Source organism: Esox lucius, chromosome 1 (genome assembly GCF_011004845.1).
Source record: "Esox lucius isolate fEsoLuc1 chromosome 1, fEsoLuc1.pri, whole genome shotgun sequence".
NCBI lineage: Eukaryota > Metazoa > Chordata > Actinopteri > Esociformes > Esocidae > Esox > Esox lucius.
The window spans coordinates 12,144,583-12,159,993 of record NC_047569.1 but is presented as its reverse complement, the minus strand read 5'-3'; the positions used below and the strand labels follow the sequence as shown (position 1 = coordinate 12,159,993).

General features: G+C 36.4%; 2 protein-coding genes across 2 annotated transcripts; both read right to left on the bottom strand.

The window, feature by feature from the left end:
- Positions 1-5,001: 5,001 nt before the first annotated feature.
- LOC105031651 (olfactory receptor 2AT4-like) lies at positions 5,002-5,952 on the bottom strand. Its single transcript, XM_010906207.4, has one exon. The coding sequence runs from the start codon at positions 5,950-5,952 to the stop codon at positions 5,002-5,004; it is 951 nt and encodes a 316-aa protein (XP_010904509.4).
- Positions 5,953-11,321: 5,369 nt separating this feature from the next.
- Positions 11,322-12,272, bottom strand: LOC114839516 (olfactory receptor 2AT4-like). Its single transcript, XM_029121099.2, has one exon. The coding sequence runs from the start codon at positions 12,270-12,272 to the stop codon at positions 11,322-11,324; it is 951 nt and encodes a 316-aa protein (XP_028976932.2).
- Between the last annotated feature and the right edge of the window lie 3,139 nt (positions 12,273-15,411).

Genomic DNA, 15,411 nt, shown 5'->3' with positions numbered 1-15,411 from the left:
TTACATACACTGAGTTACCTGTGCCATTAAACAGCTTCAGAAAATTATGTCATGGATTTAGAAGCTTTTGATAGGCTAATTGTCATAATTTGAGTCAACTGGAGGTGTACTTGTGGATGTATTGGCCTACATTCAAGTTCAGTGCCTCTTTGCTTGACATAATGGGAAAATCTAAAGAAATCAACCCAGGCCTCAGAAATGTCTGGTTCATCCTTGGGAGCAATTCCCAAACACCTGATGGTACAAACAATAGTATGCAAGTATAAACACCATGAGACCATGACGCTGTCATACCACTTAGGAAGGAGACACACTCTGTCTCCTAGAGATGTATGTACTTTTGTGCAAAAGTGTGAATAAATCCCAGAACAACAGCAAAAGACCTTCTGAAGATGCTGGAGGAAACAGGTACAAAAGTATCTATAATCACAATAAAACAAGTCTTATATCGAAATTTTTGGAGAAATGTCCTCTGGTCCAAAATGTATCTGTTTAGCCAATGACCACCGTTATGTTTGGAGGAAAAAGGAACGAGGCTGGCAAGCTGAAGAACATCATGTTGTGGAGGTGTTTTGCTGCAGTAGGGAATTACTTTCTTCTTCCTGTTTCAGTTAAATGACTCCACAACCACACTGGTGGTTCAGTAAATACATGCTGTCACTAAAAGGGCACCAGCATCCTTCCACAACTTCTGAATGAAATTAGCTGTGCTACAAGATGTGCTCAATTATCAGGAAAAGCAAATACAGCGATAAATTCCGTAGTGAGTGTAGGCACTCACTAGTGTGAGTCGCTCTGGATATTATGTGTTGAATAAATCACGTGTGTACTTGACAGAAAAACCAGTGAAGTGTATCCTTAATAGATAAAATGTGATTTCAGGCTCAGGGGTTAAGTTTGGGGAAAATACATACAATCTGGCATAGTGTGATAATTTGAGTTACTTTTAGGTTTTGGCATTACCACTTATGCCTAGGTTTAGTTTAGGCAGGGCAGGATTATGGACCGGGCAAATAAGGCCTGGACAGAGGGGCATCTGACCATTAGGGGCCTTGGGCTAAAAAGCACCCTAAGGCCTCTAATGGTCCGAGACCCCTGGGACAATCTAATGTGAATGTAAAATGTACAGTTAGGTCCGGAAATAATTGGACACTGACACCAATTTTGTTATTTTGGCTCTTTACCTAAATATATTCAAGTTACACTTAAATAATGAATATGGACTTAAAGGGCAGTCTCTCAGCTTTAATTTGAGGGTATTCACTTCCAATTGGATGAATAGTTTAGGACTAACAGCTCTTTATTATTTAGCCCCCTATTTTTTAACTGACTCAAAAGCTGTTTCATGGGCTACTCCTTTATTATTCCTTAATCATCAATTAAGCAGGAAAAAGGTCTGGAGTTGATTCCAGGGGTGGCATACCATTTGGAAGCTGTCGCTGTGAACCCACAACATGCGGTCAAAGGACAAGTAAAACAGGCCATCCTTAGGCTGAAAAAAAATAAACAATCATCAGAGGATTAGGATCAGCAGGAACATTAGGTGTGGCCAAATCAACAATTTGGTACATTCTGGGACTAACACACTGGTGAGCTCTGCAACACAAAAAGGCCTGGATGGCCATGGAAGACAACAGTGGTGGATGATCGTAGGATCCTTTCCATGGTAAAGAGAAACTTCACAACATCCAGCCAAGTGAAGAACACTCTCGAAAAGGTAGGCATACCATTATCCAATTCTACTATAGAGAGAAGACTTTACGATAGCAAATACAGAGGTTTCACCACAAGTTGCAAACCAAATCATAAGCCTCAAGAATAATAAGATTATGCTTTCCCAAAAAACATCTAAAAGAGCCAGCCCACTTCTGGAACAGTATTCTGTGGACAGATGTACCTAAGATCAACCTGTAACAGAATGATGTGAGGAATAATTGATGAAGGCTTTTGTATCGCTCACGATCCATCTGTAAAACATGTTGGAGGCAGTGTGATGACATGGGCATGCATAGCTGGCACTGGGTCGCTAGCAGGCTTGGAATTTCATACATTTAGGGGCCGTTTGGCTTGTACCTTAGCCAAAGGTTAAGGTACAAAGGCCACATGCAAGGGCACAAAGGCCATTGAGTGAAATAAGAGCATTTGGAGCTTACAAATAAACAACTCGAATTACTGATTAAAAAAACATGAATGACATAAAAACCTTCATTATTCAGTATTTTAATATCATATTTTGAATTATAACTTATAACTGATATGTTTTCTCCACATAAAAAAAGTAATTATCATGTTATAATCCTTGAAATTACATCTACTCCTCCCTCCAGCAATGACCAATGACAGACTGTTTTGTGTCAATTTCTTGTGAGTGACATTGCCAAGATTGTACACATTGTCAACATTTTTAATGTGTTTATTAATGATATGACAGAAGACATAAGCAGCCGGATGAATTCTGAAGTGTATACTGATATACACCGATCAGCCATAACATTATGACCAGTGACAGGTGAAGTGAATAACACTGATAATATCGTTATCATGGCACCTGTCAGTGGGTGTGATATATTAGGCAGAAACTGAACATTCTGTCCTCAAAGTTGATGTGTTCGAAGTAGGAAAAATTGGCAAGCGTAAAGGATCTGAATGACTTTGACAAGGGCCAAATTGTGATGGCTAGAAGACTGGGTCAAAGCATCTCCAAAACTGCAGCCCTTGTGTTTGGTGTTCCCGGTCTGCAGTGGTCAGTACCTATCAAAAGTGGTCCAAGGAAGGAAAAGCAGTGAACCAGCGACAGGGTCGTGGGTGACAAAGGCTCACTGATCCAGCGTCCCAACAGCATCCCAACTTTTTGTGCCTTTTTGTGGCTTTGGCGCAGTAAAGGCTGCTTTCTGGCAACTTGAACATAAGTATTGTCGTATTGTGCTCCTTGAAACAACCACACTGTCTTTTTCCAGAGTAGCCTGTATTTCTCCTGAGATTGGGTTTTTCTTTGTTTCCCGAACAATTCTTCTGGCAGTTTTGGCTAAAATCTTTCATGGTCTACCTGACCTTGGCTTGGTATCAAGAGATTCCAGAATTTTCCACTTCTTAATAAGTGAATGAACAGTGCTGACTGGCATTTGCAAGGCTTTGGATATTTTTTATATCCTTTCCATCTTTATAAAGTTCCATTACCTTGTTATGCAGGTCTTTTGACAGTCCCTTTCTGCTCCTCATGGCTCAGTATCTTGCCTGCTTACTGCATCCACGTGAGGGCTAAGAAACTCATCGACTATTTATACAGAGGCACAAACTGTAATTTAAAATGCCACAGGTGTGGGTAATTGACCTAAAACTGCCATTTTCACCTGTGTGTGTCACCTTGTGTGTCTTTAACAAGGCCAAACATTCAAGGGTATGTCCATTTTTTATCAGTGCCATACTGTATGATCACAATTCTTTAAATAAAACAATAGTATGCAAGTATAAAAAAAAATCAATCATATTTTCAAAATCAATGTCAAAATATCACAATATCTGCCAGAGTATGTAAACATATGAGCTCATCTGTACAGGGATGATGATATTGATGATTTGCACATCATAGCATTTCTGTTTTGTTTGCATTTTACACAGCTTCCCAAATTTTGGCAACTTGTTAATTAAGCAGTTAATTAAGTCCAATTTGGATATATTGTCACTGCACAATATTCTGAAATTTTTATTTTCTGATTGTGAATAAGTTACATACCATTTACACTGCTAGCATAGCTAGCATACAGAAATCTGTGGTTATAGAATAAGTGATTATGTAATGCAGTGGACCATCTCTTATGCAGTGGATAGGTGACGATGTTAGAACATATATTGGTGTTGACTTAAATACAAACATCATAGTTCCACTTTTACCTGAAGTAAATATAATAGACTAAATGTAGGACAATTCTCAATCTTTCCCACTCGGCACCTTTTCCCCACATTTCCATGATATGTCTATTGTTTGGCTGGAGTTCCATTAAGCTCTTCACCACAAATGACAACAAAAATGTATTAAAGAATGCTGTGTGCGTAATATTTTTATGTGAAAACAACGACCAGAAACTGGAATGATTTGTAATATTCTCAGGATTGAAAATTAGAAAATGAATAAAACAAGCATGCCAGCAGACTATCCGCTTTTTGCTAAGATTTCTTTTTTACGATATATTATTTTTGGAAATGTATAGAAAAATGTATTTACACATTGTGATGTTACACTGAACAAAATTATGAATGCAACACTTTTGTTTTTGCCCCCATTTATCATGAGCTGAACTCAAAGATCTAAGACTTTCTCTATATACACAAAAGGCCTATTTGAGTAATTTTGTTCTTCTTTCATGGGCTCTGTATACTCGAAGTTTAATTAACAAAGTCGGTAACTTTGCTTGTCACATAGGTGATGTCATTTGTCTAACTAAGTATGAAAGTAGCTATGAGCAGCATGGAGTCGAAGGAGGATCAGTGTAATGCTGTTGGTTTTCATTGGGTCTTGTCCACTTTTTGTTAATAATAAATGTCCTTATGGGCCCAACACTCATTCCATTCCCTGTGTCTCTACCCATTACAGTATCTATAAAGGTTTTCCCCAATTGTGTTTCCATCAAAACATATTCTTATGAATGAATGAACAAACAACTTCTATGCTGGGCATAAATCTCCCGTTTGGTGTTTGTAAATAAACATTTCTAGCTACCATACTCCCCTTGTGCCTTTCCCTGTTTGATCCCCTGTTAATAATTTTTAGCTACTGTGTACAGGCCCCCACACAAGCTCCACTCCATTGAAGCCTAAACATTAGATGAAGGTCCATACGCAGATGTGATGGTGCTACTATAACATGTCCATAAAAGAGAAACATAGAGACCTTCAGTCTAGTCGTGGTAAATTGTATGATGAAACAGCAATTAAAAACAAACTCACATATATACAGCATATATCTTTATTTAGCTTTAAACCAAACCTTAGTCCTGTCCCTCCTTATTGAATGCACACTTGTGTTTGTTTAAATCGTTCAGTCAAGATCTGTTTTATTTCCTCATTTCTAAGACAATATATTAGAGGATTTATCATTGGAGGAAATAGGCTATATAACATAATAATAACAATACGTACATCAGTGTTGAATGTAATGCCTATATTACTGAACAGATAAAAAAGACATCTTGGTATATAATAGAGGGCAATGATGATCAGCTGCCCACTGCAGGTAGAAAGGGTTTTGATTCGGCCTTGGGTGCTCGCAATCTTAAGCACTGCAATGATAATTGAACAGTAAGAGAATATTATGAAGGCAAGAGGTCCAAGTAAAAGCACCATTGCAGCAACAAATGTAGGAAGAAAATAAAGGCCCCAGTTAGTGCATGCAAGTGTTGTCACAGCAATATGATCACAGTAACAATGACTAATTGTGTTTGAGGCACAGTAAGGAAGACGATAGGCTCTAATAACCATATAAAGACAAGAAGGCTGTGCAAGCACCCATGCAGTGACATTTAGTATGTTAACTGTAGAGTTCTTCATAATCATTGGATATTTGAGTGGGTAACAGATTGCCACATATCTGTCTAAAGCCATTATTAAGAGGATAAAACTAGTTACAGTTCCACAATAGTGCACTAGGTACATTTGCAAAAAACAACTAAAGAATGAAATTACACCTGCCTGAAACCAGTACTTGGCAATAATCTTAGGTAAAGTGGTGTTGCTAAAGATTAGGTCGCACACAACCAGATTCAAATATATGAAATACATAGGTTTATGGAGAACATTTTGAGTTGCAAACAAGATAAGAACAACAGCATTTCCTATCAAAGTGACAAAATAAACTAGGAATAATACAGTGGCGACAAAGCCATAGACCTCTGGCTGAAGTCCAGGAAAACCAACGATGACAAACTCTTTCACAAAGCTCAGATTCCCTTCTGACATGTTGATGCTGACTTCTTTTGATACCAACAATCTGGAAAATTATGAATATTTGTGTTACAGAATATGATCCACTATAATATATATATATATATATATATATATATATATATATATATAATTTCTTTTTTTTTTTTTTTTGGTGTTCATCATATCATCATTGATGATAGACTTTCGTGTGGGCCATATGCATTTGTATATTAGATTAAGTTAACTAACAAAGAAATTGTGTCAGAACAGTTTAAAAGCAGATATTCAAATATGGTGTTTTACAGTCAGATAAACTAAGTGATAAGATGAGTGTTATTATCACAGATTATCCATGTTGTTACACTTTGATATAACAAACATAATAAAAATAAAATGAATGTATCTAAATATAATATTTTTTACAAATATAAGAAAATGTGCTTACCTTGGTTACAAGAAACTAAACTATGAGAGGCAAAATACTTTTTGAAAAGCTTTTCACTAATGGTCCCGATGATATACTGTGCTTTATATTTGTATGCTCATATTTTATGCATTAAGTAACTAAGTCATTTACATTGACGTTGATAAGTCCTGTGGAGGGTCAAGCCACAAGGGAAAATAATGACAAGTAAGTTACTATTTGCACATGGTCTGTAGTGGCTATCAGCATTGCTAACCCAGTTCATTATGATCAAGTTTGACTGCCTGGCTCGATTGCAAATAATGGTAACACTTTATTTTGAGAGACCCAAGTGTGCCTGTAGATGCTCAAAAGATTACCTACTGACTGTCTATCACATTTTAACTAATAATCTACTAACCCTAACAATTATCTATATCCTAACCCAAACCTTTATTCAATCTCTAACCTTCTCCCTTACCCTAAACCTAATTCTAAACCTAACCTTAACCATAGCAAGCAGTTGTTTGTCAACCAATATGTTTTTTAAGTTTGTTGATTGTATTACTATCCATTAACCTCTTTAACTGAATCTATAAGAAAATTGTATTAAAGTATTCTGTGTGTATTTAATTTGAATCTGAAAATAATGATCAGAAACTGGAATTATTGTTGATATCCTTAAGAATTTATTCATTAGTCCATGTGACATGAAAATAAGTCAAATAAAAAAGCCATGTTAGCAAACTGTCCACCTATTGCCAAGCTTTGTTTTTTTGTGATATAAACTACAGTTAAAAAAAGTTTGGGGTCACTTAGAAATGTCCTTGTTTTTGAAAGAAAAACATATTTGTGGTGCATTAAAATAACATCAAATCTACAGTGTAGACACTGTTAATGTTGTGAATGACTATTGTCGCTGGAAATGGATGATTTTCAATGGAAAATCTACATACACATAATAAGGCCCATTATTGGGAACCGTCACTCCTGTGTTCCAATGGCCTGTTGTGTTTGCTATTCCAAGTTTATCATTTCAAAAGGCTAACTGATCATTAGAAAACCCTTTTGGGATAATGTTAGCAATGCTGAAAGCTGTTGTGCTTATTGAAGAAGCAATACAACTGGCCTTCTTTAGACTAGGTCAACATCTTTAGGATCAGTGATTGTGGGTTTGATTACAGTTTCAAAATAGCCAGAAACAAATAACTTTCTTTCTGAAACATGTCAGTCTATTCTCAGTCTATTCAAGTTAGTCTATACTTTGCAATTTCTAGCATGGGATAGCCTTCACTAAAAAATGAAGGCAATCCCATTCTAGAAATAGCAAAGAAACCGTATATGTTACACAACCACATTCCCAAAAAGTTGGGACCCTGCATTAAATGCAAATACAAACCTTGTGCAATGATGTGCAAATCATTTAATACCTATATTTAATAGGAAATAGTACAAAGACAACATATCAAATGTTGAAACTGAGAAATTGTATTGGTTTTGGAAAAATTCATGCCAATTTTGAATTTGATGCCAGCAACAGGTTTCAGAAAAGTTGGGAAGGGGGCATGTTTACCAATGTTTTACATCACCTCTTCTTTTAACAATACCCTCTACGTGTTAGGGAACTGAGGAGACCAATTGCAGTAGTTTTCAAAATGCAGTACATTTTGAAATGTATTCTTATTCTTGGTTGATATAGGATTTCAGCTGCTCAACATTTATATTTTTCATTTCATAATGCGCCAAATGTTTTCAATGTTTTCAATGAGTTGAGCCCCCGGACTCTTTTACTACTCAGCCATGCTGTTGTATTACATGCTGAATGTGGTTTGGCATCGTCTTCCTGAAATAAGCAAGGCACTCTCTAAAAAAGACGACAGCATATGTTGCTCTAAAACTTTTATTATTCAGCATTAATGGTGCCTTCAAAGAAGTGCAAGTCACCAATGGCATGTGCTCTAATGCACCCCCATACCATCATAGATGCTGGCTTTTGCACTGTTTGCTGATAACAAGCTGGAAGGGTCCTCTCCTCTTTAGCCCAGAGGACGCAGCATCCATGATTCCCAAAAGTAATAAAGAAAAATTGATTAAAATATATTCAAATTATTGACATTTGCAAGTACGCGTTTGCCTGTGCTGTTTTATGTAGCGGTAGAGTTTGTAATATAGTGTCTCGATATTTGAAGAGTTCTATTATGTTTCGAGATCATTCGTTTGTCCATAAGCCTTAAAAAAGTAAGCACCATACTAATTTCTTTTAACACACACAAGTGATATTATATTTGGTCCTGTTCTTATTGAACAGATGCATCAGACAGTTTTAGTAGCAGATGACCTGCTACAGTTATCAAGATGATCATTGTGTTGGCAGCTGTATCACTGCCCACTTTGTCAAACCCACCACAATATGACCAACACAGAAGCACATAGAAGTCCATAGGAAATATGTGGTGTACAAAGACATGTATACTGAACAAAACGCAACACTTTTGTTTTGGCCCCCATTCATCATGAGCTGAACTCAACGATCTCAGACTTTCTCTATGTACACAAAAGGCCTATTTCTCTCAAATATTCACAAATCTGTCTAAATCTGTGTTAGTGGGCACTTCTCCTTTGCCGAGAAAATACATCCACCTCAATTGTGTGGCATATCAAGATGCTGATTAGACAGCATGATTTTTTGTTTGGGGGGGGGGTCTGGTAGGGGTAGGAGGCTAATAGACATGAGATATTAGAGAAAAAGTGCTTGGGTAGGAATATATGATTTCATCATTGTCTAAAGGTAAGAATGGGTCCCTAATGTTTGTCAGAGAATGGCAATGTCCATTGACTAAGGACCGTCCATTTGCTTACATTCCTTCACGAGCTCAACAAATATTTTAAAAGAACTGACAGCAGCTCAGCATCTGTTGCCAATCTGCCAATGAGGTAAATGCGATGGAGACTGACTTCCCTTAGCGTCCATGAATATACACTCCTGACACACCTTCAAAGTTCACGGCATGCATGTTGTCATGTTTTTGCAAGACTTCAAAGTTTGTAGTGAATTTGATTCTCATAGGCAATATGTTTCAACAACATAGAACAAATTGAGTGTCAAGGGATTGCTGGCTAATTGCAGGTTCTGTCTTTCATCACATTCCCTTCTGTGTCATTAGTGATGTGTGTATGTGTCTGGGTTCCTGTCTTGTTCCTGTCTCCACCACGCATGCACAAACAATGGTTTTGGGACTTGCTTTTTTGTTTAGTTATACATTTTATCTTGTTCATATGATGCCATCGTAGTTACTTTTCACTGACTTTTTTAGGCATCAGAATTCTTTAATAGTGTTATGAATATGTTTAGATTAGTACAGACCACAAAATATTCTAACTGAAAACTCAACTGGAATTTTTTTAATTATTATTATTTCATGTCTTTTTTATTTTACCATCATGCAACTTTCCATGTTGAGAGAAATGTTGAGAAAATAATGTTATTTTTGTTGTTGCTATTTTTCTACATTAGCTCACTGTTTGCCGCTAATCTGGTTATAAATGAGCTATGAATATTCAATGTGAAAACTCATGCACATACACACACAGTCACTAGGGATTTTACCTCATTTATCAAATTATTAATGACGGATTCATTTAACAGACTGCCTGTTTTTCCTACGGGATTTATAAACTGTTCATCAACTTTAACTTTGTTGTTTTGGGATTACAAAAATATCCTATGTCAGCAGATGACATCTTGGTACATTAAATAAATAGTAATAATTACCTAAGTAATAATCTTGAAGCAAGAAGTATAAAAATGTGGGAAAATGTGTTATGGTCTGATGAAACCAAGGTTGAACTTTCTGGCGATAATTCCAAAAGGTATGTTTGGCGCAATAACAACACTGCACATGACCCAAAGAACACCAAACCCACAGTGAAGCATTGTGGTGGCATCATCATGCTTTGGGGTTGTTTTCCTTCAGCTGGAACCGGGTCCTTAGTCAGGGTGGAGGGAATTATGAACAGTTCCAAATACCAGGCAATTTTGGCACAAGACCTTCAGGCGAACGTTAGAAAGCTGAAGATGAAGAGGAAGTTCACCTTTCAGCACGACAATGACCCAAAGCATACAACCAAATCCACAAAAACATGCCTTCAGAAGAAGATTAACGTTTTGGAATGGCCCAGCCATAGTCCAGACTTGAATCCAATTGAACATCTGTGGGGTGATCTGACAGATTTGGAGTGCTTTTGCAAAGAAGAGTAGGCAAATATTGCCATGTCAAGATGTGCCATGCTTATAGACTCCTACCCAAAAAGACTGAGTGCTGTAATGAAATCAAAAGGTGCTTCAACAAAATATTAGTTTAAAGGTGTGCACACTTATGCAACCAGGTTATTGTGAGGTTCCCCCACCCCCATAGATTTCAGTTTGTTTTTAAATGTAATTGTTCACATTATAGGTCACATTAAAAGTGGAAAAGGTTCTTCCATGGCATTTTAGGGGTGTGTAGGCTTTTTATATCCACTGTAGTTCAATGATGGCTTTTATTTTGTAAAGGAAAATCTGAGTTAGCATTGCTAGCATAATATCCTGCTGCTAGAAGAACGCTAAGTGTGCAATAGTCTTATTGGGCCACAAAGATTCAAACCACATTCTATAGCTACAGTGCCTATAGATAGTAATAAAAAGTACTGTACCATGATAACTAATGATGTAGTTGAGCAAGCCAGTCAAACTTGATTGTAAGGAATTGGCTCCCTAATCACTGCAGATCACATGCCAATGTAAACCTGCTGGATATTTCTTTCCTTTGTGGCTTGACACTCCACAGAACTGGTCAATGTCACTGGCAATGTGTGGCAACATGTCCATAAAAGAGAAACATAGAGACCTTCAGTCTAGTCGTGGTAAATTTTATGATGAAACAGCAATTAAAAACAAACTCACATATATACAGCATATATCTTTATTTAGCTTTAAACCAAACCTTAGTCCTGTCCCTCCTTATTGAATGCACACTTGTGTTTGTTTAAATCGTTCAGTCAAGATCTGTTTTATTTCCTCATTTCTTAGACAGTATATTAGAGGATTGATCATAGGAGGAAATAGGCTATATAACATAATAATAACAATACGTAAATCAGTGTTGAATGTAATGCCTATATTACTGAACAGATAAAAAAGACATCTTGGTATATAATAGAGGGCAATGATGATCAGCTGCCCACTGCAGGTAGAAAGGGTTTTGATGCGGCCTTGGGTGCTTGCAATCTTGAGCACTGCAATGATAATTGAACAGTAAGAGAATATTATGAAGGCAAGAGGTCCAAGTAAAAGCACCATTGCAGCAACAAATGTAGGAAGAATATAAAGGCCCCAGTTAGTGCATGCAAGTGTTGTCACAGCAATATGATCACAGTAACAATGACTAATTGTGTTTGAGGCACAGTAAGGAAGACGATAGGCTCTAATAACCATATAAAGACAAGAAGGCTGTGCAAGCACCCATGCAGTGACATTTAGTATGTTAACTGTAGAGTTCTTCATAATCATTGGATATTTGAGTGGGTAACAGATTGCCACATATCTGTCTAAAGCCATTATTAAGAGGATAAAACTAGTTACAGTTCCACAAAAATGTACTAGGTACAGTTGCAAGAAACAACTAAAGAATGAAATCACACCTGCCTGAAACCAGTACTTGGCAATAATCTTAGGTAAAGTGGTGGTACTAAAGATTAGGTCACACACAACCAGATTCATATATATAAAATACATAGGTTTATGGAGAACATTGTGAGTAGAAAACAAGACAAGAACAACTAAATTGACAATCAAAATGTAAAAATAAACTAGGAATAATACAGTGGCGACAAAGCCATAGACCTCAGGCTGAAGTCCAGGAAAACCAACGATGACAAACTCTTTCACAAAGCTCAGATTCCCTTCTGACATGTTGATGCTGACTTCTTTTGATACCAACAATCTGGAAAATTATGAATATTTGTGTTACAGAATATGATCCACTATAATATATATATATATATTTTGGTGTTCATCATATCATCATTGATGATAGACTTTTGTGTGGGCCATATGCATTTGTATATTATATTAAGTTAACTAACAAAGAAATTGTGTCAGAACAGTTTAAAAGCAGATATTCAAATATGGTGTTCTACAGTCAGATAAACTGAGTGATAAGATGAGTGTTATTATCAGAGATTATCCATGTTGTTACACTTTGATACAACAAACATAATAAAAATAAAATGAATTTATCTAAATATAATATTTTTTACAAATACAAGAAAATGTGCTTACCTTGGTTACAAGAAACTAAACTATGAGAGGCAAAATACTTTTTGAAAAGCTTTTCACTAATGGTCCCGATGATATACTGTGCTGTATATTTGTATGCTCATATTTTATGCATTAAGTAACTAAGTCATTTACATTGACGTTGATAAGTCCTGTGGAGGGTCAAGCCACAAGGGAAAATAATGACAAGCAAGTTACTATTTGCATGTGGTCTGTAGTGGTTATCAGCATTGCTAACCCAATTCATTATGAACAAGTTTGACTGGCTGGCTCAATTGCAAATAATGTTAACACTTTATTTTGAGAGATCCAAGTGTGCCTGTAGATGCTCGAAAGATTATCTATTGACTGTCTATCACATTTTAACTAATTATCTACCAACCCTAACAATTATCTATATCCTAACCCAAACCTTTATTCAATCTCTAACCTTCTCCCTTACCCTAAACCTAATTCTAAACCTAACCTTAACCATAGCAAGCAGTTTTTTATCAACCAATATTTTTTTTTTAAGTTTGTTGATTGTATTACTATCCATAACCTCTTTAACTGAATCTATAAGAAAAATGTATTAAAGTATTCTGTGTGTGTTTAATTTGAATCTGAAAATAATGGTCAGAAACTGGAATTATTGTTGATATCCTTAAGAATTTATTTATTAGTCCATGTGACATGAAAATAAGTCAAATAAAAAAGCCATGTTAGCAAACTGTCCACCTATTGCCAAGCTTTGTTTTTTTGTGATATAAACTACAGTTAAAAAAAGTTTGGGGTCACTTAGAAATGTCCTTGTTTTTGAAAGAAAAACATATTTGTGGTGCATTAAAATAACATCAAATCTACAGTGTAGACACTGTTAATGTTGTGAATGACTATTGTCGCTGGAAATGGATGATTTTCAATGGAAAATCTACATACACATAATAAGGCCCATTATTGGGAACCGTCACTCCTGTGTTCCAATGGCCTGTTGTGTTTGCTATTCCAAGTTTATCATTTCAAAAGGCTAACTGATCATTAGAAAACCCTTTTGGGATAATGTTAGCAATGCTGAAAGCTGTTGTGCTTATTGAAGAAGCAATACAACTGGCCTTCTTTAGACTAGGTCAACATCTTCAGGATCAGTGATTGTGGGTTGGATTACAGTTTCAAAATAGCCAGAAACAAATAACTTTCTTTCTGAAACATGTCAGTCTATTCTCAGTCTATTCAAGTTAGTCTATACTTTGCAATTTCTAGCATGGGATAGCCTTCACTGAGAAATGAAGGCAATCCCATTCTAGAAATTGCAAAGAAACCGTATATGTTATACAACCACATTCCCAAAAAGTTGGGACCCTGCATTAAATGCAAATAAAAACATTGTGCAATGATGTGCAAATCATTTAATACCTATATTTAATAGGAAATAGTACAAAGACAACATATCAAATGTTGAAACTGAGAAATTGTATTGGTTTTGGAAAAATTCATGCCAATTTTGAATTTGATGCCAGCAACAGGTTTCAGAAAAGTTGGGACGGAGGCATGTTTACCAATGTTTTACATCACCTCTTCTTTTAACAATACCCTCTAAGTGTTAGGGAACTGAGGAGACCAATTGCAGTAGTTTTCAAAATGCAGTACATTTTGAAATGTATTCTTAATCTTGGTTGATATAGGATTTCAGCTGCTCAACATTTATATTTTTCATTTCATAATGCGCCAAATGTTTTCAATGTTTTCAATGAGTTGAGCCCCCGGACTCTTTTACTACTCAGCCATGCTGTTGTATTACATGCTGAATGTGGTTTGGCATCGTCTTCCTGAAATAAGCAAGGCACTCCCTGAAAAAGACGACAGCATATGTTGCTCTAAAACCTGTATTATTCAGCATTAATGGTGCCTTCAAAGAAGTGCAAGTCACCAATGGCATGTGCTCTAATGCACCCCCATACCATCATGGATGCTGGCTTTTGCACTGTTTGCTGATAACAAGCTGGAAGGGTCCTCTCCTCTTTAGCCCAGAGGACGCAGCATCCATGATTCCCAAAAGTAATAAAGAAAAATTGATTCGTCAAACCACAGTTTTCGTCAGACTACAATTTTGCACCCAGTTCATCGTAAAATGGGCTTGGGCCCAGGGAAGGCGGTGGCATATCTGGATCTTATTTATATGTTTTTTTCTTTGCATGGTAGAGTTTTAACTTGCATGTGTGCAAGCAGCAATGTATTTTATTCACAGACAATGATTTTCAGAAATGTTCCTGAGCCCATGCAGTGCTTTCCACTAGAGTATTGTGTCTGTTTTTAATGCAGTGACGCCCAAGGGCGTGAAGATCACGGCCATCCAAAATTGGTTTTCAGCCTTGTCTCTTGCATACAGACGTTTCTCCAGATTCTTTGAATCTTTTAATTCTATTATGTACCGTTGATGTAACATTATTCTTAAATTGTTGCACTATTTGCCCATGCAGTCTTTCACAGTGTGGTGAACCCCTCCCCATCCTCACTTCTGACAGACCCATCCCTTCTGAAATGATCTTTTAATACCCAATCATGTTGCTGACCTGTTGCCAATTGACCTAATTAGTTGTGTGATATACCACAGGGTTTAGTATTTTAGCATTACACTACTTTTCCAGTTTTTTGTTGTCTCTCCCAACTTTTTTGAAATGTGTTGCTGGCATCAAATTCAAAGTGGGCATATATTTTTCAAGGAACAATAAAATGCCTCAATCTCCAACATTTGATTTGTTGTCTTTCTATTAATTTATATTGATTATAGGGTTTA